The sequence below is a fragment of the Indicator indicator genome, chromosome Z, assembly GCF_027791375.1.
Source record: "Indicator indicator isolate 239-I01 chromosome Z, UM_Iind_1.1, whole genome shotgun sequence".
Classification (NCBI taxonomy): domain Eukaryota; kingdom Metazoa; phylum Chordata; class Aves; order Piciformes; family Indicatoridae; genus Indicator; species Indicator indicator.
The window spans coordinates 22,134,802-22,162,028 of record NC_072053.1 but is presented as its reverse complement, the minus strand read 5'-3'; the positions used below and the strand labels follow the sequence as shown (position 1 = coordinate 22,162,028).

The 27,227-nt window shown below is 41.5% G+C and overlaps 1 protein-coding gene across 1 annotated transcript in view; it reads left to right on the top strand.

The window, feature by feature from the left end:
- Window positions 1-814: 814 nt before the first annotated feature.
- The window catches only part of FYB1 (FYN binding protein 1), a 46,686-nt gene continuing 20,273 nt past the window's right edge, over window positions 815-27,227 (top strand). The window contains 12 exon segments of the mRNA XM_054397534.1: window positions 815-840; window positions 2,712-2,775; window positions 3,242-3,343; window positions 4,247-4,619; window positions 4,622-4,975; window positions 15,141-15,321; window positions 16,473-16,522; window positions 17,538-17,557; window positions 19,021-19,067; window positions 20,654-20,771; window positions 22,384-22,540; window positions 24,385-24,526. Of these exon segments, the coding sequence (XP_054253509.1) occupies window positions 815-840; window positions 2,712-2,775; window positions 3,242-3,343; window positions 4,247-4,619; window positions 4,622-4,975; window positions 15,141-15,321; window positions 16,473-16,522; window positions 17,538-17,557; window positions 19,021-19,067; window positions 20,654-20,771; window positions 22,384-22,540; window positions 24,385-24,526 (1,634 nt within the window).

Sequence of the window (27,227 nt, the reverse complement as noted above, 5' to 3'; positions counted from 1 at the left end):
ACACCTCCAGGGACATCAACCCCACCACCTCCCTGGGCAGCCCATTCCAACTTTTTTTCTAAGATCAAGCCTAAACTTCCCCCTACACAGCTTGAGACTGAGTACTCTTGTTCTGTTGCTGGTTGCCTCGGAGAAGAGACCAGCCCCCACCTGGCTGCAACCACCCTCCAGGTAGTTGTAGATGGCATTAAGGTCTCCCCTGAGCCTCCTCTTCTCCAGGATAAAAAACCCAAGATCCTCAGCCAATCCTCAAAGGGCTTGTGCTCCAGACCCTCACCAGTTTTGTTGCCCTTCTCTGGACATGTTCCAGCAACTGAACATCTTTCTTAAACTGAGGAGCCCAGAACTGGGCACAGTACTCAAAAGTTGTAGCCTAACCAGTGCTGAGTCCAGGTGCAGAATGACTTCCCTAGTCTTGCTGGCCACACTATTCCTGATGCAGACCAGGATGCCATTGGCCTTCTTGGCCACCTGGGCACACTATTGGCTCATGTTCAGCCTACTGTCAACCAGTACCCCCAGGTCCCTTTCTGACTGGCTGCTCTCCAGCCACTCTGACCCCAGCCTGTAGTGCTTCATGGGGTTGTTGTTGTCAAATCTATAACGGGAGAGTGTTAGACACACAGAAGTCAGTTACTGGGACAGCCTAGAGAGGCTGCAGATTGCCCATCCTTGCGTATAGTAAAAATCCAGTTAAAGAATGTCCTAAGCAATCTGAGGGACGTTGGCCTTGTGCTGAGCTGATAATCGAACGACTCCGGGAGGTTGGTCCTTTACCTACATTACGCTGAGGGTATGACTTGCAAGGGGCGCGATGCGTCCACTAGATGTCGCTGTTGCGTAAGCATCCGCCAACGACGCCACAGTATTTGTGAGGGGAAAGTGCTGCGTTAGGAGTTCTCCTCGGGTTGGTAGCTGAAAGGCGAGATTCGTCGGGAAGAAGGAACACACGGCCCACTTGTCTCTCAAAGCTTCCGAAATAGCACATTCCAAATATGGGATAAAAGGGGGAAAATGGAAGTTAGCAGCAGAGACAGGAGTTCCATAAGAAGACAGGAGAGCAGGAAGAAAGAAGTTTTCTTTTTGAAAGAACGAATTCTATGAGTGCAAGGCTTCAGAATGTGGAGTTTGTGTGCACTAAGCTGGCTTCACCAAGAAGTGATCCTGCCTTTCTGCTGTCATGGTCAAAGGCACACAGGAATTCATTTTTATTTAACCTAACTTTAAATTTATTTTGTTTATGGGTCTATATCGTAAGTTAAGCAGTCACTTTAAAGCCAGCAGGCTTTGTGACCAACCTGCTGTCACCTGTTGAGGATCAGGGATCAAAATTTATTGATCATCAAAATAAACCTCTCTAAAAAATGACCATGCCATAGAAAGGATGTTAGGTTACAAATCCCAGGCAGAAGGTCTTAGGAAAAATTTTGTTGAAAAAGTTATAAATATGCTCAAATTAAACTGATTTTTTATTTTTAAATTTCATTGTCCTTGAATGGGAACATTTCTGAAGTTTCTGTTTTGAAATATTTATGCTGTGGGAGCATGCTTGAGGTCCCTTCCAACCTCTGATATACTGTGATACTGTGATGCTTTTTATGGTTATTTAGGCCACATCATTGTCTTTGTTACTGATGTCAGGGTTTCTAGTGAACTTAAGAAATCATATAAAGGGCTGCATTTATTTTTAATTAAACATTAACATTCTGGACTGGATGTCTAGATTCCTGATTTCCTGCTTGAGAATCCTTTAAAATGTGTTGCTCACAGAAGAAAATTCACACTAGAGAATTTGAGACTGCCTGCTTGAAAGTGATTCTAAGGTTTGACAATTTCTGCAATTGGTCAGATGATCTAGGAAGAAAGTGTAAAAAAAGAACAAAAGGGAAAGTTAAGTTGCGGAAGTCACAGGTAAAACTACTCCAAAGTAACAAGCAGTACAAGTAATGTGATGCAATCAAATGGAAGGCAAAAGAAGGAAACTCCCGATTTAGAAGCTGTTGTTAACAAAGTAAAAAATTAATGAATGCTCACTGTAGTGCACTGAGTGAAGAAAGAGTCCATTCTTCAACCTCTACATTTTTTTTCAGTCTCCTATTTATTATGCTTTGTAGTGATACTCTCCTTTGTTTCCAAACAAATCAGTCAGAGCGATTGCTAGTTATTGCAGCTCTGCTTTATGCCATGTGCCTGACATTTTAATTTCCACATATGAAACATGTGGTGCTTGGGGATATGCTTTAGGGGTTATTGGTTGGACTTGCTGATCCTGAGGGTCTTTTCCAACCTGAATATTTCTGTGATTCTGTGATTCTGTTCTCACTTTAACAAACTGAGAATGTGAGCAGCTTGTGCAGCCTGCCCTAGGTGATCTTGCTTTGGCAGGGGGGTTAGCCTTAATGATCTTTGGAGGTCCCTTCCAACCTCTGACATTCTGTGATTCTCTGAATCAAACATGCCAGTGTATCTGCTGTAGCTGCACCCTAGCAGCCAGTGATGGCTGGAAAGGACTCTCTGCTGCAGAGGGCTCCTGGGACCCAAAGGTGTCCCTAGCCCAGTGCTGTGGAAGCAATTCTCTCCCCTTTGACCCCATCCTTCACCGTGCTGTGTTTTAACTGTAATTAATTCAAATGTCTTTGGCAGCATATTGATTGCAATTTTTTTTTCTATTTTGCTCCACATATTTTCATTTTCCATCCGTCCATGCACAGGTTTTTCAGATTAAAAAATGTGAAAGAGAAAAAAGAACAAAGAAAAGGCACAGGGAGCATAAAGGTATAAAATTACTGAGAACAGGAAAAAAACCCTGACATGCACACACTAAATCAGACATTTTTATTTTCACGAAGAAACTTACTGTTCTTCATGCAGTTGGCAGGAAGAATGCTGGCCTGGTCCATCATACAGGATCTAGTACAGCCTACACTTCTCACTACAGGACACATATTTTTTAGGGATACACTTTAAAGTCTGAAGTAATAAATAGAAACTATGTATACCCAAAAGGAGCTTCATGACCACTCTCTACAGGCAGTATCTGCACTGAAAATTTTAGTGTAAAAACTACAGCAAAGATGTAACAAACAGCTCAGCTTCATCTAACCCTACAGGAAGATGCACTACAGTATCACCACAGTCAATCAGCAGTACTACAAGCCTCAGACCAGGAAACTCTTTAAAGTACAGTATGTGTGAACATTGAAATAGGAACTTTCTCATTGCTCCCTTCTTTTGCTTATAGGATGACCAGCCACCTGCAAAGGATCTTGTGAAGATATTTGAAAAGGGTAACAGCTCCTTCAGAAACACAGGGGATGTTTCTGATAACAGTCACAGTATCACAGTATATTAGAGGTTGAAAGGGACCTCAAGAAATCATTGGGTCCAGCCACCCCTGCCAAAGCAGGATCACTTAGGGTAGTCTACACAGGAATGCATCCAGGTGGGTTTTGAAAGTCTCCAGAGAAGAAGAATCCACAACCTCCCTGGGCAGCCTGTTCCAGTGCTCTGTCACCCCCTCTGTAAAGAAGTTTCTCCTCTATGTCCAAGTTTTAACCTATTATTACTTGTCTTATTACTGTGCAGCTTGGGCCCCTCTACTTGACACCTACCCGACAGGTATTTATACACATTGATGAGATCCCCTCTCAGTCTTCTCAAGAATAAACAGCCCCAGGGATCTCAAGTCTCTCTCCACAGGAGAGATGCTCAAGTCCCCTAATCATCCTCATGGCTCTTCCTTGGATTCTCTCCAGCAGTTCATTGTCGTTCTTGAACTAGGGAGCCCAAAACTGGATGCAGTATTCCAGGTGTGGTCTCACCAGGGCAGAGTAGAGAGTTAGAAGAACCTCCCTAGACCTGCTGGACACACCTTTCTTGATGCATCCCAGGATACCATTGGCTTTCTTGGCCACAAGAGCACATTGTTGTTCCATGGAGAACTTGACTTGTTTAAGTCAAGCCTTCAAAGTCCCAGGGCAACCTAACTGTACAGAAGGAAAAAGCAGCACCTGGGAAATTGGCAAATCACGGAACTGCAACTCTTTCTTCAGTACCCAGTACCTGTCATAAATCATTTCTTTCTAAACCTCCTCTCAATGACAAGCTTTCAGATGATGCTGAAGCAAAAACTTAAATGAAACCCTTATTTTTGTAATTAGTAGCAGAAAAGTTTGGGGTTGTACTTCAGTCAACTACAACAGAAAAGCTGGATACAGTAATCTCTCTATTACATCCAGTGAATTAGTTGATAAAAGAAGATCAAAAGACTCTGAATGTGAAACTGACAGGGAGCAAGTTCCTTAGCTCTGCTCCTCAACAGAAAGAAAAAAATACTCTAAAAACAAATTTAGATTTTGTACTGCAGGAGAGTAAGGCAAAACCAGGTAAGGAAGTTCACATCTGCAGTGCAAACATAAGCTCAAGCCTCCTATCATTAAACTACCTCTTGCAAAGAAGTTCTCTAAGTCGTGAGACCAACAGCAACAATGACACTTCAAATAAAAATGTTTTTCTGAAAAGAAGACTACCAGACTCTAGACCAAACCCACAGTTATTTAAAGTGGCAGAGGAAACGGATGAAGATGCTGAGTGTGCTGCAGAAGGTTCAGGCAGTCATTTTTTAACAACACTCTGAAGCCTACTGGCCATTGTTCCAGCTCATCTCAGTCACCTCCAAAAAGCTGAAGAAAAAGACTGAAAGAAGAAATGAGTACTACTAAGAACATCTTTCTCAAAAAAAACACTCAGGAAGAATTAGGTTCTTACTCTGGTATGTTCCATCAGATTAATGCAGAGCTTGCTGCAGGAAGATCATCAGCTAGATCACAAAAGAAAGAGGATGGAGGCAACAGCTCAATAATCATCAAGCGTAAAGTCTTGGCCCCACTGTGCAGGCTGGGCCAGCCTCCACAAAAGCCCAGAAGACCCTCCAACATATCGCTGGCAAAGTTCCAGAAGAGAAGCCCAACAGACTGTGAGTCCTGTCTGTTCTTTCTTTCTTGAGTATTGACTTTTTAATGTATTTACTATTTGATTCATAACTTGTGACAGCGAGTTTAAGTGTTTTTGTCAACAGGTGTTAAAGTTCTGGCATCCTATAAATGAGATGTGGATGTTGTGTGTTCTGTTCTTCACAACAGCTTCCTGAGCACAGCCTGAAGACCACCAAAATGATATACTACAACCTGTAGTAACCTTGGGTTTTGCTGTTGGTTGGAATTTTTTACAGCATTGCTGTATTTTAAAGTTTGTTTAGAACAATGAAGTCTATCCAAAATTACAGAATCAATTGTTCCCTTATGGAGCTGTGTCGATTTTATACCCAGATGTGAATCTAGACTCCAAAAGCATCTCTTGGATTTAGTGTTTTCTGTTAGGTTTACAAGACTTTAGAAGTGTGTTGGTTAGTAGCATCTGAGACTCTGCCTCACTATTTTTGTGAAGAATCAAGCCTCTGAACTTTCTGGTGGTCTTAATGCAAGCATGAATATTAAGGATTGTCAATAGGTTTCTGTAAAATTTGAGATCAACATGCGTGTGATGAGAGTTTCTGTAAATATGTTTTAAGTATCTGGAAGGACACAAATGCCTAAGAAAAAAAGAGATTGCTCTGATTGCACTCCAGCAAAGTTCTGCTTTAACAGGTTTCTTTCACCACATAAGACAAGTTGCACAAGTTTCTGAGGCACTCAAACTATGCCCTTAAAAATCTCATGTAAAAACATAGTTTCCTAAAGTTAGACCCACAGTAAGCTCTTTGAAGGAGAGATCAGTCTTTCAAATGTTATGAGTGTCCTTAATTCTACCTTAAATCACTGGTATTTCAACTTTTGAGTTAAGGGTTTTTTCCAAGGCTTTTAGGCACTCTTTGCCAGTTCTAAAATGTTAAAATCAGACAGTTCAGTCGGAATGAGTGATGCCAATTAACATATTTCTGCAATAAGATTTATAGTAGTTGAAGGAGGCTTTCTCTTTTTGTCTTACAGCACCAGGTTCTAGGAACTACAATTACATAAGAAATTCTTATCACATTTTAAAAATGTGTCCAGAGGAAAGCTGCTCTTGATCTTAGTGCATGAGAGAAACAAGGGCAGAAATAGGAATGTATCACTGTGCTTAATTTTTGTGTTTGTGGTTTGCATTTTGGTTTGGTTTGGTTTTGTTTATTTCTTTTTTTCAATTGCTTTTCTCAGTGCTCATTTTGCTCAGGAAGCAAAAACTGTATTCAATCTTCATACGTATTTTTTGGCTTAAGAAATTTCAAATCATTGTATCCTGCAACTAATTGTGCCAGGTGATACAGCTAAGCAAGTTCTGATAATGAGGGGCATTTAATCTACACCAGTTTGCCTTACACATCTCTCTTAGATTTGATTAAATAGATCAGACTGAGGACTCTTAAATATTCAGAGAACTCAGTGGGAAAGGGAGATGTCCAATGGTGTGATTCAGAGTGTTAGATGCCAAACGTAGCTGACAACATATGCTCTGAATCACAGAATCATAGAAATTTGGGGTTTGGAAAAGACCTTTAAAATCATCAATTACAATTAGGAATCTTTTAAACACCTCCAGGGATGGCATGTGCAGTACCTCAGGTACATTCACTTAATTTAATCGATACAGGATTTGTCCTTGTGCCTTCCATACTTAGAATACCGTATGACTTGAGCTTTGGTGGGTGCAACTATATATCCTGTTATTATTAATTCTGCTAAAAAATAAAGAGCATATTTGTAACACAAAATGTACTTTCTTGCCAGCTGCTATATTCTGATTTTCCTGTGTTACCCTACAGTTATGGAAATATTCTCAAAAATCCATGGTCAAGACCATATCCTTAAAAGGTGCAAATTTATGTATCACTTTCATAGAAATATGAACAGTCAGACAACAGTCTGAGCAGCTGCCCCTTCTCTATAAAGCACTGTTCAGCATGACTGGCTTTGCTTGAGTGCCCAGCACAGTCTCAAAATGGAAAGGCAGCGTTTTCAGCAAACACCACCAGCAAATGTTTTGATTAAACAAAATAAGAGCTTTGCTAGCTAGAGTTTTGAGAAGTCCTGACAAAGGCTGGAAATACCCCAACTGCAAGTTGTTGGGTTGTTCGTTGTTGTTTGTCTGGGGTTCTTTAAGTTTATTTTCAAGTAATTAGTAGAGGAATGGTTTTATTTGCTTGTTGATTGTTTCTTCAATTATTTTTTCCTGGTTCCTGTGCAGTTATAGACACAAAATATTATCTCGTCCTCTTTTTAAAATTGAAGGTTAGAAGTATTTATCCTATGCATTTAAAATCAATACTGCAAATAAGGCTGCAATGATAATTCCAGAACTTTTGCTGGAAAGCAAGTCTCCAGTTGTCACTAACCAGCACCAGTGCAGCCACTGGCCTGGATAAGGCACACTCAAAATATGAGTTCAGGATGGAACTATCTAATGTGGTGCCACAGGCTATTCCCCAAACATACTGCAAAATACGCACTCACCTAAGCAGAACTGAAGTGTCAGACATGCTCTTCTCTGATTAACAGTCTTTGGGTCAGGGCAAGACTGAAAGATTTAGAAACCACATCAATACAAAGCTTTTCATAGAGGCCCTGAACTTCATCCCTCCTCTCTAGGGCTGGTCTGTAGACATTGATGTCCTGTTTGGCTTTAATTAATGTAGCTCATTTCCTTGTGGCCAGAACTCTCCATAGATTAGTTCTGGTGGCCAGAGTGAATCCTCAACTAACTCATTTTTAGCTCAACAAAGTTATTTGTTGATGCTGAGTTTCTTGGAACATTAAATGTGAATGAAAAAACCTACATGATTCAGAAAGGCACTTAAACTGAATTGTTTTCTTACTCTCTAAACTCATATCAAGAATCAAAGTCATTTCAGGAAGATGCCACCCCCACAGCATGAATTCTTCTTGCTTATTACTTTGTCCTGATGAAGAGCAGCTTGCATAGTTGCTTAATTTGCTGTTGTGATTCAAGGGCTGAAAAAAGAAGAATGAGCAAATGGAAATGGTTTTCCTGTCCAACAAAGCCTTCTGAGATGAAACCTTTGGGGATTTTTATCTGTGCTAGGGCAAAAGTTAGGCTTTGTGTTGTCCTTTGAGAAGAGAAAAGCTCCATCCATAAAAGCTGTTACAGCTGCAACAGGGCACATGCCTGGGTTGCAGAAAAACTTGTGTTGCCCAATTTAAATGAATCAGCTTTCTCAGGAATATCAGTTCACCTCTTTTTTGTTTGGCTGATATCCTTTCCCATGAAAGCTGCTCTACTGTTTTTTCATAAATATTCACTGGGCATGGAATAACTTTAACCTTTAGAGGTTGAAGGGCTTTCCTCAGATGCAGCTTAGTCTTACGTGGGAGAAAGATTAAGTGTATACCATGCCTGTGTGCATACTGAGAGGTGCTGGTTTGGTGCTGGCCTTGCTTTGGATTACAGGTTTTCACCTGATCCTGAAAAACCTTTCTTTGTAGAAGTCCTGCAGATAACAAATGTCTTGCTGAGGAAACTCTGACTATTGATGCATTAGTATTCTCCACTGAAGGCAGGCTTTAACAAACTCCTGTCTGGTCCTCTGAATCCATGGCAGTCTGGTAAATTCCTGTGCTACATCCCATTATAGCAGTTTGCCCTGAGAGTAAATCAAGATTACGCCAGCTCAGAATCAGTGAGATGCATATGTTTTCTAGATTCAGAAAATAATACTAATGATACTCTTTTATCATAAACACCCAAAGTGCAAACAGGGCTCTGTTAGAAAAAAAGGACAGAGGTAAAATCATTTTGCTGACAGCTTTCCATGAGGCCACAATCATAGCATTGCTTTCAGAGAACTGCACCTGGGCTGACCGCACTGTGATCGTGTATGTACAGAAGGGCACCCACAAAAAGTCATTTGAAGGTTCAGAGGCCCTAGCACTCCAAACACCTCTGAGCACCTTGTGAATGATCAGTACTGGGTGTGATGGTTTGAAACTGTCTTTTTAATTTTTCCTTGCAAAGTTCAGAACAGAGAAAGTGAAAGAGTATAAGTAAGTCACTATTGGGTGTAAGAACGCAAAATACTGATTGTTCTAAACACTTCCATTGGATAGATAGAAATGTTTAAGAACTATTACCCAAAACAAAGTGGGCACTCTGCACATTCTGCGTTCGGCAGTGGGGGCAGTTGCTGGGCTGTCTGGCTGCTGTTTCTTCTTCTCTTCTGGCTGAAGATAACACACACTGACCTTGGCAGCTAAGTTAACAACTTTCTGCTTAACTAACTCTGCTTCTCTGTCCAGGGGGGTCTGGGGGGGAAGCTCCTGGGAAAGGGAGGCCCCCTTTGGGAGGGTCCCCTTGGGGGGAAGCAAAGGGAGATGGGTTGTGCTTTTCTGTTGATTGTATATATTTGTGAATGTTGTGAATTTTGTATATTTGTACATATTCATTGCATTTCATTGTAGATTTTAGACTCTGCTTGTAAATACAGCCTTCATTTGCTTCCAGACTGAGCTAGCCTGGTTATTGTCGGTGGGGGGGGAATTTCAGCTCACACCGACACACTGGGGTGCAGCTAGGGAGAATGTTTTGAACTGTTTTGGGAGAAGCAAAAAGTAACTGCTGAATCTAGGAGAAAATAAGAAATATAAGAAAACTCTCACCATTTCTACTTTGGCTTATGGTTGTTTCTGCAGTCCTTGTGAGGTTGTATTCCATGGCAGATTTTGTACCCACAGTGACACAGCTATTTGTTAAAGAGAAAGGAGAAATTTAAAATTGCGGGTACATTGCCAAAGTTACCACAACATTCAGTGAGTAAAGCAGTTAACAGTCAAGCACCACTCCCAGTGACAGTAGATGTCTTAACTATCTTTGTAAAGCCCCTTAGAACTAGTCAGTTGTTGCTCTTAGTTTATGGCAAGATGAAACAGCAGCCTTCAAAGTTATGAAGAACAGGATATTTCTTTTTATCACAGGATGTCACAGCTGTTTACTGCAAAATCTAGACTTCAGAGGTCAATGTAGATTTTCTTATTTTTTCCTCAGTGCTAGATTGGATAACATTGTGCAACAGCTCAGTATTAAGGTGTAAGGGGATAAAATGGATTGTAACTAAAGCCAAATAACCTGTTTCTAAAACAGAGGATACTGAAAGATGATGATAACAGGTTCAGGGTGGAATGGGGGTAGCTGTATGTAAGGATATGATACCTCAGTTTGCACTGGTGAACTATAGCACACTATAAAACCCTATACAGGTTGAAGAAGGGTCAAGATTGTAATTTCAGAACAATACGATAATAATGTGCAACATAATGCCAGAACTTTGATATACATAGCTAAAATGCTGAATTTTGAACAACAGCAAAAATGTGTTAAAGTGAGACTATTTGTGGGACTTTGAAGACCTTCAAGGCTTTTTACTCAGTCTTTTACTAGCTTTTGTCATATTGAAGTCTGTTATTATTGATCCCTCATATATTTTCCTAAAAATTGAAATTATGATCACACATATTTGTCAAGAACTTAGTTTCGTGGGATCTGCTTGAAAGCAACTACAAAATATGGACAGGTATGTCTATAGTGGTTTTAGTGGAAACAAATGTAAAAGATCTTCACCCTTCTTCTAAGGACATTCCTCTTTCTCCTTCCCTCTTCCTATGTATTAGAAACCATTGTCCACTCTTCAGCAGTGTCAGCGCTCAATGGATTTAAAAGAATGTCTTTAGGATTACAGCACATACATGAAAGGAGTCTTTCTGAAGGAGTGCCAACAACAAAAGAGAAGAGGGAGGAAATGTTTCCTTTTTTTTAGTTTTTGACATATTTTTATTTCCTACATTATTTTGATTAACATAAAGAAATATTTTTGATGAACCTTTATCATTTGCTTGCATTAGGTGTGTCACAGTTCACAGTAGCTCTGTTATACCTAAGATGCAGTTATTGTGAAACTTGTCTATATCTCCCAAAATAATATGAATACAAATTACATTGATAATTTTATCTTAGAGCTCGATCAGAATGATACAAACTGGCTGAAAGTTTCCAATTCTCTAAGTTAATATATATTACGAAAAATCTACTGTGCAACTAATTGTAACTGTAAGTAGTAACAGGACAGATAAGGAGAATAAAAGAAAACACAAGGAAGAAAAGTTTGTAATAATCAAAGTAATTTAAAAATTAATAATAATTCTGTGGTCTTTGTTTTAAAGGTGTGAGCAGTGCCTCCAGTAATCTTTGTGTGTCTGCTGTCTAACAGCAATCACTGTTCAAAAGCACTGAGCTTCATTAATGTTAGGATGATAGGTTGGACTTGATCTCTGAGGTCTTTTCCAACCTGGTTGATTCTGTGATTCTCTTATGTTTACCTGCTTACTTTGACCACTACAAAGAAACAATTCTGAAACTTGAAACAGTAGCCTGCATCTAAATAAACATGCAGGTTAGGGAAGTGGAGCAAAACAAAAAAGCTCTCTGCAGATCATGAATAAAGTAGGAAGTGGATGATCAGCTGCTGCAGATGTTTCTCATGCTTGCCTGTGACAAACATTGGGGCAGCTCACCAGAGGCAGAGGGATGGAGTGCTAGCAAGGGCTCTCAACTTGTTGCCCTGAGGCAAGCCAAGGATGCAGCACTGGGACACCCCAAGGGAATCAAGGGGGATTCACCTAAGAGGGTGACACAGCCAGCCCAGCTGAAGTGCCTGTAGGCAAATTGCTTGGGCAATAGAGAGGATGAATTAAAGGCCACTGTGCTGCTGGAATGCCATGACATCGTGGCTACTCCTGAAACTTGGTGGGATGATTCCCATGACTGGAATGCAGGGATAGATGGGTACAAGCTCTTTAGGAAGGACAGGCAGGGTAGGAGGGGGAAGGTGTTGCTCTCTGTATCAGTGAGCAGCTGGAATCAGTGGAGTTCCATTTGGGGAAGGATGGTGAGCTGGTTGAGAGCATATGTGTGAAGATTAAAGGGAAGACAGGGGAAGGTGATGTTACTGTAGGGGTCTGCTACAGGCCACCTGACCAGCAGAACCGAGCAGATGAGGCCCTCCACAGGCAAACAGAAGTGGCTTCATGTGCACAAGCCCTGATCCTCATAGGGGATTTCAACCACCCTGACATCTGCTGGAGGGACAACACAGCTAGGTACCAGCATTCCAAGATGTTCCTGGAATGCATAGATGACAACTTCCTCCTCCAAATGGTATAGGAACCAATGAGAAAAGGTGCTGTGCTGGACCTTGTTCTCACCAATAGGGAAGGGCTGATGACCAATGTGAGGCTCAGGGATAACCCTAGCTGCAGTGACCATGAAGCAATAGAATTTAAGACCCTCAGGGCAACCAGGAGGACATATCCCAAGCTTACAACCCTGGACTTTAGGCATGCAGACTTCGATTGCTTCAGGGCTCTGCTGGCCAAGGTATCATGGGACAAAGCCCTAGAGGGAAGAGGAGGACACAGGACAGCTGGTCAGTGTTCAAAGATCACCTTCTCCAGGTCCAGGAGCAAAGTATACCCACAAAGCAGAAAGCAGGAAAGAATGCTAGGAGGCCTGCCTGGATGAACAAGGAGCTCCTGGACACACTGTCACACAAAAAGAAACTCTATAAGAAGTGGAAGAAAGGACAGCTAGAATGGGGGACAATTAAGGAAGCTGCCCAAGCAGCAAGAGACCTGGTTAGGAAAGATAAAGCTCAGTTAGAATTAAATCTAGCCAGGGAGATCAAGGGGAGCAGTAAAAATTTCTATAGGTATATTAATGGTAAAAAGAAGGCTAGGAAAGGTGTGGATCCCCTCAGAAAGGAAACAGGGGAGCTGGTGACAAGTGACATGGAGAAGGCTGAGGTTCTCAATGACTTCTTTACCTCAGTCTTCACTGGCAAGGGCTCCAGCCACACCCCCAGGATCACAGGAGATAATGGCAAGGACTGGAAGAAGGAACTGCCCATTGTGAGTGAAGATCAGATTTGTGATCATCTGAGGAACCTGAAAGTGTTCAAGTCCATGGGACCTGATGAGATACACCCACAGGTGCTGAGGGAACTGGTGGATGAGGTTGCTAAACCACTCTCTATTATATTCCAAAAGTCATGGCAGTCAGGGGAGGTCCCCACTGACTGGAAAAGGGGAAACATAACTCCCATTTTCAAAAAGGGAAAGAAGGATGACCCAGGGAGCTATAGACCAGTCAGTCTCACCTCTGTGCCCAGTAAGATCATGGAGCAGATCCTCCTGGAGGCACTGACGAGACAGAAGAATAATGAAGAGGTGATTTGGTACAATCAGCATGGGTTCACCAAGGGCAAATCCTGCCTGACAAACCTGGTGGCCTTCTATGACAAGGTCACAACATTAATAGATGAAGGCTGAGCAACTGGACCTGAGCAAAGCCTTTGACACTGTCCCACACCACATTCTGGTCTCCAAGTTGATGCAGTCTGGGTTTGATAGATGGACCATTCAGTGGAGAAAGAACTGGTTTGATGGCTGCACCCAAAGAGTGGCTGTCAATGGGTCCATATCCCAGTGGAGGCCAGTGACAAGTGGAGTCCCTCAGGGATCAGTGCTGGCACCAGTCTTGTTCAGCATCTTTGTTGGTGACATGGACAGTGGCACTGAGCGCACCCTCAGCAAGTTTGCTGATGACACCAAGCTGTGTGGTGCAGCAGACATGCTGGAGGGAAGGGATGGCATCCAGAGGCACCTTGACAGGCTGGAGAGGTGGGCACAAGCCAACCTCATGATGTTCAACAAGACCAAGTGCAGGGTCCTGCATCTGGGTCAAGGCAATCCCAAGCACAAATCCAGGCTGGGCAGTGACTGGCTGGAGAGCAGCCCTGAGGAGAGGGACTTGGGGGTGCTGGTAGACAAGAAGTTCAACATGTGTAACTGCCTGAAAAATCCTAAAGTCCCTTTTTATAAAAACTGAATAAATCAATCAGAACAAACCTAGAATGGAAGGTAATGTGGTATTGGCTGGTCCCTTTTCCTTTGGGTTTGTATCACATTATCCAAAGATCGGATTACAAAACCTGCAGTTCTGGAGCCTGCTGCCAAAGAGAGACCTAGGGACCATCTCCAAATTCCTGCTCTGTCCTCATGAGTAAAAGTGACATTCTCAGCTTTCCCTAGGGTCCTGGCTTGCCTCTGGTTTTATAAGTGGGGTGAAGCTATTTTGTGGCTTAGCCTTTTCCATTTTCTGAATTCTCTAAATTGTACTAAAGATGCCCATAAGCATCCTGGTAGAATTTGTGACCGAATAGATCCGGTAGATAAGTTTAATCAGTTTTTCACATAATTTTGGGGTGGGTTTTTGGGGAAAAATGAAGATAACTATATTTTTATAATTCCCGCCTCATTAATTTAATCCCAATCAAAACAGGTATGCATTGTTGTTCAGGTCCAGTTTCTTTTAGCATGCAACCTTGGACTAGAAATTTCTGGGCTGACACAGTGGATGGCCTAGATGCCACAGCCCGATAGCTAAAACATAATTGAGAGTTAAATCTTTTCTGTTAAGTCTAGACTGTATAAAGACTGCAGCCCAGGCTAATGCATTTGCAAGACAGCTGATAAGATGCAATACAGCTGTTCTGAGTTAACTGGAATTTTGAAAGCAGATGTACATTGCTTCTGCAGTCCAGCCAAGGTGTGAGATAATTACGAATAGCTGAAGCTGGATCACCCTCTGCCTTTTTACGTCTTATGTTACAAACATATTTGAACCCATACAGAGGCCTGCCCACCTTGTAATCAGTGCCAAAACACCTTTTCATCTCTCATCCCTTCCCTTTCACTGCATCATGTGAAACTCTGCAGATGGTCTTTTCAAATTGTAGAAGTCAACGATAACTTAGTTTTAATGCACAAGACCTTATATACTCGGTGAGCTGATTTTTGTGTGTGTGTGTCTTGGCAAAGATATTTTTTAAGGCCTTCTGTAGACAGTACATTCTTCTATGCAGAGCCTCTCTAATCTTGTAAGGTAAGACACCAAATGTATCTAAAAAGCAGGTTCAATACTACATATTTGCTCTATGGTATGTTCAGTACTGATACTTTATCCTAATACTTCATGTAAACAGTGAGGTTCCTTCCTCAGCTGCTTGCTTGATACATTCAGTTTGTTCCACTTTTTTTCAGGTGACAAAATTAAAGGTTTGAAAAATACATCACTTTCCTCAGCAGCACTCACCCAAGCTATGCCTGCATCACTCTCTGCTAGAGAGCTGCAACCTGCTTCCTCAGCCTCTCACCTCTCCCTGCCGTCCCTAGAAGCTCCTAGCCTGCCTCTCAGAAACATCAAGCCCAGCTCTGAAACAATGTAAGTGAACATAACCCCCAGGTTCTTTATTTTCTTATCCTTTTTCTGTCTATTGCTTTGCTCATGCAGCAGCAGATTAAAGCTCTAGGTGTCCTAGGTTTTTCGGGGAGTGAGGTCTCACACCACTTTCCTTGTCCTCCCATGTCCCATGCTTGTTTGGAATTAGCACAAAAGAGGAATTTCCCAGTGACAAAGAGTTAAAGCAGTTTGGTCAGCTGTCAAAACTGAACCTGAAAAAAGGGCTGCTCTCTGGCCAGCAACTACCACAAAGAGCAGCAAATGGGAAAATATTCTTGGCATTAGAGAGGTGTGTGTCAGCACTCATAGTGCATTTCACTACACATGGTGTCGTATCAATACAGCGCTGTTCCTCCTATGCTCAGGGATGTGGGAAATGCCTGCCTAGCCCTGCTGGGCTAGCCTCAGGAGCTGCAATCACCACTCAATCCGGTGGCAGGGATCTGAGAAATTTACCTCTACATTGTCCTTCTGATGTCCCATTCCTGCATGCTCTCTGGGCTCCAGCCTCTGCTGAAAATGTGTGTCTCAGTGCTGACACCGTTTCTTTCATCCTGTTTTGGGACTTTCATCATCAAGCCGATTTTAATACTTCACATTTTACTTTCAAATCCTTTCTTTAACTATGCTTCTTAGATGGTGACTGTCAGCCCTAGCTTTCTGTTGTCAGAGACCCTTTACCTGGCCTAACCTTCCACTACTGTTTCTCACCTGTTGCTTGGACTTTAAGCCTCCTAAGTGAATGAGCAAGTCTTAGAGTTACATTTAACATTGGGCAGAAGTCTGGTTTTCTGCTTGTGCATTGTGTAAGAAGCACACACGTGGAAAGATGGTTAAAAATTCCAACAGATTCTTTTTGTTTAATCATCCCATATACCTATTATATTTTTCATACTATATGCATGTCCATAGTATCTCAGTACCTTTGGTTTATTTTCTGTGGAAAACCAAGTCGTAGTCAGGAACAACATAGAAATTCTTGTGGGTACTTAAGCAGCATATAGGACTCCATAGACTGTACAGCCATTGTATGAAATAGCTGGTAAAACCACCAGAACAATGATGACCACCAGAAAATGCAATCATAAAACTATCTTCATAGGTTTCACATGTCCACTTTTTCATATTTACAGAACTTCAGACAACCAAGAAAATTATGATGATGTTGAATTTGTTTCACTGGGTAAGATGCATACATTTTAATCAATGGCAGCCATGAGACACAGTAAGAATATTGTATTTATAACGATAAGCAAAAGCACATTGTATTCAATGGTAACTTGTGTAACTTATTATACTACTTCTGCAGTATTATGGGTGAGGATGTTTGTCTTGTAACACTAACTGCTTTGTGATTAATATGACAGACTCAGTAACAGCTTTAAATATCTCCCCTCTGTTCCCCTTCTTTTGGTTAGAAATATGTTGGGACCATAAATCACCATAATTTCAGATCTGAACCAACATCAAAGCTGCTCTTTCTGAGTTGAAATTTTGTGCTCTAGTGAAGCGAGCATTGTTTTATACTTGATTAAATAAAGTAATTGTTGACTGTGCTTTTAATGTCACTTTGTGGTCTGACTTCAATACGAGGCAGTGTGCCACTGTATTGTACCAGGAGCAGCTAGAGAAGCAGATTGTGGCAGGAAGAATTTCAATCTGTCTTCATATCTCTCCCTGGGAGGACTTGACCTGTACCAGGCACAATATGCATTGTATAGAGTGCTAGCCATCCATGCCATACAGCAACCTGGACTATGTAGCTGAATCTGAATTTTTCTCCTGCAGCCCAAGGTAGAGGCTTAGCAAAAGAGCCTTTGGCCTCCATATTCAGCTGTTGGACTAGTGCAAGCAAGTTCTCTGAGGTCTGTTTAGATTTGTAACCTCTTTAATTATTATTTATTTTGAACAAATAGCATAGGTAAGTTCATCAATGTCACCAAAGAAACTTTAAAATTAATTTTCTACTTTTAACAATGCATACTGAAATATGCTGGTTGTACATGCTTCTGATTTACAGGGTAGTACAGTAATGTGGAAAAACTCTGGGTGTTGCATTCATACTCTCATTAAAAACCTGAAGCCTGCACATATTTCCAGTTAATATCACTGATATTATTAGCAGTTTGTAAGTATTTCATGCTAGAATGTTTCTGTACAGAAAAAAAAAATACTCTGTTTTCTGTTTTGTCATATAGGTCATGGAGATACAGAGAGGGTAAGTGTTATCTTCCATAATCCCAGAATGGTAGGGGTTGGAAGGGACCTCTAGAGATCGTGTAGTCCAACTCCTCTCCTAAAGCAGGTTCACCCAGAGCAGATTGCACAGGATTGTGTCTGGATGGGTTTTGAAAGTCTCTAGAGACAAAAACAACACGACTTATCTGAGCAGCCTGTTCCAGGGATCTGTCACCCTCAAAGTAAAGCAATTTTCCTTATGTTAAGTAGAACTTCCCGTGTTCTCTTGCCCCTTGTCTGGGTACCACTGAAAAGAGTCTGGTCCCATCCTCATGACACATGCCCTTTAGATATTGCTAAGCATTAATAAGATCCACTCTCAGTCATATCTTCTCCAGATTAAACAGCCCCAGGTGTCTCAGCCTCTCCTCATAATAGAGATGCTCCAGTTCCGTCAGTGTCTTTGTAGCCCTCCATTGGACTCTCCAGTAGATTCTTGTTATTCCTGAACTGGGGAGCCAGAACTGGACATAGTACTCCAGATGTGGCCCCACTAGGGCAAAGTAGAGGCGGGGGGGAACCTCCTTAAACCTGCTGGCCACACTTTTTATAATGCACCCCAGGATATTATGATTTCCAGATTTCATTCCAAGAGTGCTTTCATCTTTGCATCACTACATAACTCTGGCAGTGTTCCTATATTCCTTCCAAGTGGTCAATCGCTTTTTCCACATACATTTCCTTTTCCATTTTTTCCAGAAGCTCCTTTCTTATCAATGCAGTCTGCTTTTTCCTTTGCTTACAAATGTAGTAAAATCTCTTCAACACATTGGAAAAGTAATTGCAGAATGAATACAGTACATTGACAGTAAATTGTAGAAGCACTTACTCATTGTGAAGGACAGAAACAACTCAAAGTCAGCAGAGCAAACTGGAAATAACTATCCAAGATGGATGAACACCAAAAATTGATTTAAAAAAAAAACAAGCTCACCTCTTCTATTTAACTGACATTTCACTGAAATTTTCCAGAAAAAAGGAGTTTTTTTCTATTCTAGTAATAAAGCACTTGTTTCAGTTAAGCACAGGTTTATATCAATGTCTTTAGATACACAGCTGTGTTGTAACTAAAACAGTCTGTCTCTAAGTCCCATTTAGATCCCTAGCATTCCAGATTAACCCTGGAACCTTCAGCATGGCAGTGCAATGATCCATACAGATGAAGACTTTTCAGAATTAAAATTGCAATTAAAACATCTACTTTGGATTAATCAAGTGTGTTACTGTGACTATAACAATTCAGGACTTTGTAACTGTGGTATTGTGAAAACAAATTCTGGGGGAAAAGTAAATAGCAGGTTTGATTAATGTGGTAACTTGGCTTAGGAAAATGAAATTAATTTGTATTCACATTTTGCTGTAAATGTTTTTAGATACCTGGTCCAGTTTCTTCATGTCTTTCAAAATGTATCTAGGCCATTAAAAACTGATTTTTTTCTACAGAACCAAGAAAGTGATGTGGAGATGTATGAAGACATCAGTGCAATCAGGTAGTAACCTATATCGTCTTTAATACTGCAATTGAGATAACAGAAACCTGATTTCTGATCTAAGCAACATGTCTGAATCACTGTTTGGAATTACGACCTAAAAAGAAAAGTAAACTCAGTCCCTAGGCTATCATCCTTTTTATTGTAGCTATAGAACCATAGAATTATCAGGGTTGGAAGGGACCTCAAAGATCATCTAGTTCCAACCCCCCTGCCATAGGCAGGGACACCTCACACTAGAGCAGGTTGCTTAGAGCCACATTCAGCCTTGCCTTAAAAATCTCCAGGGATGGGGCTTCTGCCACCTCCCTGGGCAACCTCTTCCAGTGTCTCACTAGCCTCATGGTGAAGAACTTCTTCCTTATATCCAGTCTGAATCTACCCACTTCCAATTTTGCTCCATTCCTCCTAGTCCTATCACTACCTGACATCCTAAAAAGTCCCTCCCCAGCTTTCTTGTAGGCCCCCTTCAGATATTGGAAGGCCACAATAAAGTCTCCTTGGAGCCTTCTCCTCTCCAAACTGAATATCCCCAGCTCTTTCAGTCTGTATCCATAGAAGAGGTGCTCCAGCCCTCTGATCATCCTTGTAGCTCTTCTTTGGACACATTCCAGCACATTGTGTTTCTTGCTTTCCAGATAAATGTACTTAGAACTCCTGTGAGAAACTAGGTTTACAGTTCTTATTGCCTGAGTCCCCTAGCACAGCTACAGCGACAACATAAGAACTCTGCTTATTCTTCTGCCATTTAGCCATTTAAGGAGAGTCTTGCCCGGCTCATGTCTAGATTTATGAGATTTGCTGTATGACGATAGCCAAAGAAAAGTACTAGTTCCCTCAAAATAAGTAACAGTCTAATGCTACTACATAAAAATACTTTGTTTCAGATGCAGAATGACTAAATGATCTTCAGCCTTTTTTCCCCCAATATTATTTGAGCATATCAGCTTATCAAATGTACCCAAAAAGAAGGAAGAGGGAGCCTCAATCAATCTGTTCCACAGAGTTTGTAATGCATAGCTCTTCTAGCTAAACTGTTGGCAGCAAATGGCAGAGCTTTGGTTATAGTTTTAATTGCATCCCAGGGCCCAGATCTCTTTATGATGCAATGTTGAAGACTGACTGTCATCTGCATAGACTGCAGGAATAGGTTGCAATTAGGCTTAAAACTACAGTCCAGTGGTAGCTCAGGCTTCCTTTCAGGCTGCATTAACCACCAATGGCTAGGTAAATATTTAACAGCTGCAGCCAGTGCCATAACACTTAGACTACTACCAGTTTCCAAACTTGTTTGCTGCATTAGCTGTGATGTTTGGCCTCGCACATGTAAAGTCAGTCTCTTACCTCCAGATAACATTTTCTGGCATACTGTTCAGTTGAGGAGAGCCACAAATTAAATATGTAATATAAGAGCTAGGGTTGCTAACTCTATCTGTTGCAGCCATAATAGAGTATAGAATCTGCATCTTTGATTTCACTGGGAGAAGCCTTTTTCCTCCACATGTAGTTCTTTATTAACATTGGGTAGGTAAGCTCTGATGAGATTTGCTTCACTGCTACATTCAGACCTGGCAATGCACTTTCAGATCACCAAGGGAAAAAGTGAAAAAGAGAGAGGAGAAACAAAAGCGAAGAATGGACCAAGAGAAGAAACAACAAAAGGAAAAAGAAAAGAAAGAGCAGGAAATAAGGAAGAAGTTCAATGTAAGCTTTTTGTTTTGTAATCTGGCCAAAGACCTGTAAGAATCATTACTTAGCATTGTCAGGTTCAAAATACACTCTTCAACTGGCTTCAAAACTATTTCTTGTAGGCAGTTCAAGCACCTGGATAAATTCTGAGTAAAGGTTTAAGCTATCCTTTTGTGTCTTGTATATGCCTGACTTCAGGCAAAGACCTTTTTGCAGTGCTTGTATAGTTTTCAGTAAATTCTCTTCTCACATTCTTTCAATATAAAAACCACTTACAATCATTTCCTTTCACTTTTCTGTTTAAAAAGCATTTATATTATTAGAATAGCATCAAAAATCCTTCATAAAAATTAGAATGGGAGCCTATGGTGTTTTTTTGCTTCACTGGAGTCCAGCCCTTGAGAGATTTCAACATTATATTTCAATGCATTGCCCTTGCCTCCCTTTAAAGGGGCCTAAAGGGAATTATAATCTAAATGGGGGGGAAAGGAATAGAATATGTGTAGGAAACCTACAGTCACTGTCAAAGTATATAGGCTAAATGATAAGGCAGTTCTTTCTGACTTTGTGTGTATATATCTATATATCTATATATCTATATATCTAGATATCTAGATATAAATGAGCCAGTCATTTTCTGTTAATTAATGCCTCGTTCTTTCAGTGTCATTGCATGTAGCAGGCAGCTTTATGCTCTTTTTAGTTGGCTATTACACTCTGTGCACAGTAAAGCCATGGTGATTCTCTTACATCACAGCCTTGGTCTGCTGTGGAGAGACTGACATTAGCTGAGGAGCAAATATTAAAGGAAAATATTAATAGTTCATAATAGTGGGTTAGCTGGCATTTGTCAGGCCCAAGTGTATTTCTCACTCATGTGAAGTTTAGACATAAGAGCACTGAATGCTTCCAGGCTGCAAAATGCTCTCTGGTGGCCAGTGAAGTATGTTACTATTCTTAAATGCAAGCAATATATTTTACTGCATATTTTCTTTCTTATTTCTTCACCATCTACACAGTTTGGTATTTCTGATCTAGTCCATAACTGTCAAAAGCCACAAGCCTCTGCACAATCACATGTATCTTAAAGCCACAAATACTAAAATCCAAAGTGGCTTCTTCATAACATAATAAAGATTTCACAAAGAGAATCCTGAATTCCCATAGCCATCTCTTGTGAGTACTTGCACAATCATTTATAGAGTAGAACTGTAAACACAGAACATTACGTGGTAGACGTATTTCTGTAAATGACCATTTATTCATGTGAGTAGTTCTCCTGGAACTACATGGAGCTTCCTGCTGGAATTTAAAATCTCTGTTTTGTGAACCTGTGAAGATCTCCGTAGGTTAGACTGTTGGTTTTAGACTTTGTATTTCTATGATTGTTCAAGTCATTGCTTCAGCTGCTCTGATGCTATGCTGTTGACCTCTCTTTTCATTCTTGATTATTATTTACACTGGGTAGTTGAGGACAGGAGTGATGCCATACGGTTTATTTGCCTAGACTATTTTAATTGTCAACATAATCAATAATCATCATTACAGTTATTTTCTCCTCTTTAAGAATATTTGGGAAATAAGTCAGTTTTTACATATCTGTGATTTATTTGTTTCTTCTCTGGAGTTAAAAGGACCAATCCAAGCCCTTCATCAGGCATGGGTTTCTGTTGACCACAAGGGAGGGAAGAATGAGCTGACTGTCAAACAGGGAGATCAGATTGAAATCATTCGTCTTACAGACAACCCAGAAGGAAAGTGGCTTGGCAGGACCAAAAGTTGTTGTGAGTTCTTTTTTTTTTTTTCACTGTGCTCCTGAATGGTCTCAGTAGATGACAGTAAACATGTAAGCATTACACAAAGGAGTAGCCTTACAAAGGCTGAATCATTGGTCATCAGAGTAAATAATTACCACAAGTTACTCTCCTGTCCTTAGCTGGCATAGGAGGCTTAGTTCATAGTAGGAAGTTATTGTGCAACATAATGTAACAGCTACAGGCAACAGAATAAGCTAGGAACAATACACTGGGATCTTCAGAAGAGGCAATTCCATGTCAGCCTTCAAACATCAGCAGAACTTGGCTCTATGCAAGTAACAAGGATCACATTTTTGTAATTTCTTTGTATTAAAAATATCACTGGTGTTCCTAAAATTAGAAGCAGATAATGAAATGTCCTATTTTAAGTATTTGTTTTCTTTCTATTCCTATGGAAATTTTCTAACTGATTGCAAGATTTTGTCTGAAATCCAAGATGTTGCTCAAATTGTATAAATAACATCAGTGGATCTGTTGAATGGAATGCTCAGAGGGGATTTTATAATTTTCCATAAATATCTGATGGAAAGATGTAAAGAAAATGGAGCCAGGATCTTGCCAGTGGTGCCCAGTGCCAGTGCAAGAGGCAATAGGCACATATAAATTTTTTTTTTCTGTACATCAATAAATACTTTTCCTGTAAGGATGACCAAGTAAAGGAACAGGATGCCCAAAGATGTGGTGCAGTCTCCAACCATGGAGATCATCAAAACCTGAAGGACATGGTCCTGGGCAACCTGCTCCAGTGGATCTTGCTTGGGTAAGGGGTTGGCCAAGATGATCACAAGGGATAGGGTCCAATATCAGCTTTTCTGTGATGCTTTGTTTTGTAAACAGTCTTCTGCAGAGATCATTTTGAACATAGAAAGACAAATCTTGGTGAGGGTTAGAGAAGAGTATTTTCTTGAACATGTGATGTCATTTAATTGATTTATCTTTAATTAATGTACTTTGCACAAACCAATTCTTGCCTCAGCAAAACTTTAAACTGTACAAGGCTTCTCAGTGACAAATGTCAACAGTACAGCCCAATTTGTTTCACCAGTGCTTCATGTTTCAATGTTCATAACCCAGTAAAGCTCTGTAAGGAAGCCCAAACAACAGAGGAAAATCAGTTCTGATCATTAAAAAAAAAAAAAAAGGCAAAATATTCAATATGTTATGGATCTGAGGAGAAGCACACCTGGGTTTTGTCAGAATCAAAGGGATTTTCATAAGCAGTACACCTCTATAAAATTCCCTTCAGCAGAGACACAGTTCCCAATCTGTGCTCCGCTGAAATTTCTCCTGAGTCATTGTACCCAAGCACATAACCAGGTCTTTTTAGCTAAGATCCAGAGACAAGAGGATAGCAATGCAGTTTCAGTGTGTCTACCAACCTGAAGAAAAATCAATGAAAAGAAAATGTCTCTCCCTCCTCATGACCAGAAGCTTTATGTCAGGGACTGTCTTAAAATATGCCACAAGATGGCAGTGGTCCTAAGGTTTGCTGAGAAAGGAAGCTTGTCTTCTGATTTCTGGAGCCTGCATAGAAAATTCTTTTGCTTTACAACAGAAGCAAATAAAGGTGAAGTTAATTCACATGAACTGAGAAGGATTTTAGGAGACATCTGAAACAGATCTGAGATTTGTAGTTGCATACACACATGGAAACTCAAGTTAAGGCTGCTTGGAATGAGGCATTTCTTTGAAAGTTTTCAAGGATCATACAAAACAGTTCAGCCACTGATTCTGAATCTTCTATTAAACTCATCCTTTTACCATGAGCTTTAAAACTATCTCTGCCTAATTACATGGATTCGTTCATTTAGATGGCTATATTAAAACAGCCCTGGTGGAGATTGATTATGATTCTTTAAAAAGAATGCAACAACTATCTACTAGTGCTGCTGTGAAATATCTGGATGTAGACCAAGAAAAGAATGATGTTGAAGAGCACGACAGCATTAGCAGGTATGCATAAGGAACACATGACAGTGAACCCATGAATCGCCCCAGTCAGCCTAGACAGAAGAATCATAGAATCATAGAATGGTTTGGGTTAGAAGGGACCTCTGAAGGTCATCTAGTCAAACCCTGCTACAGTGAGCAGGGACATCCTCCAGATCAGGTCACTCAGAGCCTTGTGAAGACTGACCTTGAATATCTCCAGGGATGGGGCCTCAAATACCTCCCTGGGCAATCTGTTCCAGTGTTGGACTACCCTAGTTTTAAAAACCTTGTTCCTAACATCCTTTCTAAATCTACTCTTCTCTAATTTCAAACCATTGTGCCAGGGTTGTTTAGCCTGGAGAAGAGGAGGCTCAGGGGAGACCTCATTGCTGTCTACAACTACCTGAAGGGAGGCTGTAGCCAGGTGGGGATTGGTCTCTTCTCCCAGGCAACCAGTGACAGAACGAGAGAACACAGTCTCAAGCTGCACCAGGGGAGGTTTGGGCTGGATGTTAGGAAGAAATTCTTCACAGAAAGAGTGATTGGCCATTGGAATGGGCTGCCCAGGGAGGTGGTGGAGTCACCGTCCCTGGCAGTGTTTAAAATAAGACTGGATGAGGCACTTAGTGCCATGGTTTAGTTGATTAGGTGGTGTTGGGTGATAGGTTAGACTTGATGATCTCTCAGGTCTTTTCCAACTTGATTAATTCTGTGATTCTGTGATGCCGTGATTCATCCTGCCACTACAGACCTTTGTAAAAAGGCCCTCTCCAGCCTTCACTCTCCTCCCTTCAGGTACTAGGAGGCCACTATTAAGTCTCCCTGGAGCCTTCTCTTCTCTAGGCTGTACAACCTCAGCTCCCTCAGCCTGTCCTCATAGGGGAGGTGGTTCAACCCCCTGATCATCTTCATGGCCCTCCTCTGGACCCACTCCATCAGTCCATTTCTTTCCTGTGATGAGGGCTCCAGAGCTTGATGCTTCTTTTTATGCAGCCCAGGAGGCAATTGGCCTTCTGGGCTGCAAATGCACACTGCTGGCTCATATGCAGCTTCTCATCTACCAGAACTCCCAAGTCCTTTTCCACAGTGTCTCTTTGTACTGTGAATTCCACCAGTGCATGATTGCTGCAGCCCAGCCTGCCTTCAGTCTTGACGTCACTGATGAACTTGTCTGCACTGGTGACCAACAGACCCAGTATTGCATACCCTTGGGTAGGGGTGTCTGTTTCTGTCTCAAGAAGTTACCATCAAGGCACTCCAGGAGCCTGTGAGCATGATGCCTCCTGTAGCTGGAGTAGGAATGCTTCATCAATAGGCTCCTCTCAATTGGGGCCTGTAGTAGACTCTGACCACAAGGTTCCCCCTTGTTGCCTTCATCTCTAATTCCTACGCATACGCTTTTGACTTGCTCTTGGCTAGTCTTTAGGGACATTTCTTCACACTCTGTCCATTTCTTAACATAGAGGGTAACACCTCTGCCCCTTCCTTCCCCTCCTGTGCCTTCTGAAGAGCTTGTAGCCATCTGTAGCCACACTCCAGTCACAGGATTTGTCCCACTAAGTTTCAGTAATTGCAGTCTTCCAGCAGCAAGGTAGCTTCCAACTCCTCCTGTTTGTTGCCCATGCTGCGTGCATTCCTGTAGAGGGACTTCAGCAGGGCAGTCAGCCATGTCCCTTCTCAAAAGAAACATCCCTTAATTCCCTTAAAGTGTTTCCCTAATGTTTCCCTGTTTGCTGCTACTACCTCAGGAGGCCCTGGCTCATCTCCATGAGACTCAGGGCATGCTGCTGTATCCCCAGCATGCTTCAGGGCAATGGGATGAAGGCCCTTACTAGCCCCTCATCTCACCAACCTTGGTGTGTCATCCCACACTGAGTCACATAAAAAGACCAATGATATTATCCCCCTCCCCCTTCACACCTATTTCAAAGCTCTGACAATCATCCCTGCAATCTCCTGAGTGATGAGCCTCTTCCGCTTTTGAGAAAGGTGTCTCCTGTTTGATGTCAACAACCCCAGTGTTGTGTAGGCCATACTATGGTTGAAGAACTTAAATTTGTGCTGGTGACATCAGCCATGGAGCCATCTATTAATGAATTGGGTTACTCCAGTTTCACTGCCCATGACTGGAAGAACAGAAGAGAAGATGACCTGTGCCCCAGAATCTTTCATCACTTGTCCCAAGGCCCTAAAGTCTCTTTTAATTGCTCTTGGGCTAACAGTCCTCTCCACCTATGTGAAAGATTACTAATGAGGACTGCACCAGCCTAGGAAATTTCCTAGCGATGTCCCTCACGCAGAGTCCAGGGATACAGAATACCTCCCTATAACAAGGGTCTGCCCAACATAGTGGATCCTCCTTTCCCCTCAGAAGGGAGTCACCTATGATTATAACCCTTCTTTTTCTTTTGGATGATGATGTGATAGGGATGGTAGACTTTTCTGAGTGTGGGCATACCTCTGGGGTATGTTGTCCATCATCCATGTCTTCATTTGGCTGGTCTTGTCCAACCAGAACTTCATACTTGTTTTGCAGTGGCACCTGGCAGGGTGAGATGGGCAAGGAAGGAGGTTGTCTACTGCCTTGACCGTGAACTAGCCTCCATTTATTCTCCTCATCCAGGATACTGCTTCTGGTCTGACAGGGGCAGGATACAGCGGCCCTCTGATCCTGAATACTATCAGATGGATGTTTCTGTTTCAGGGAGGGTAAAGCCTGGCT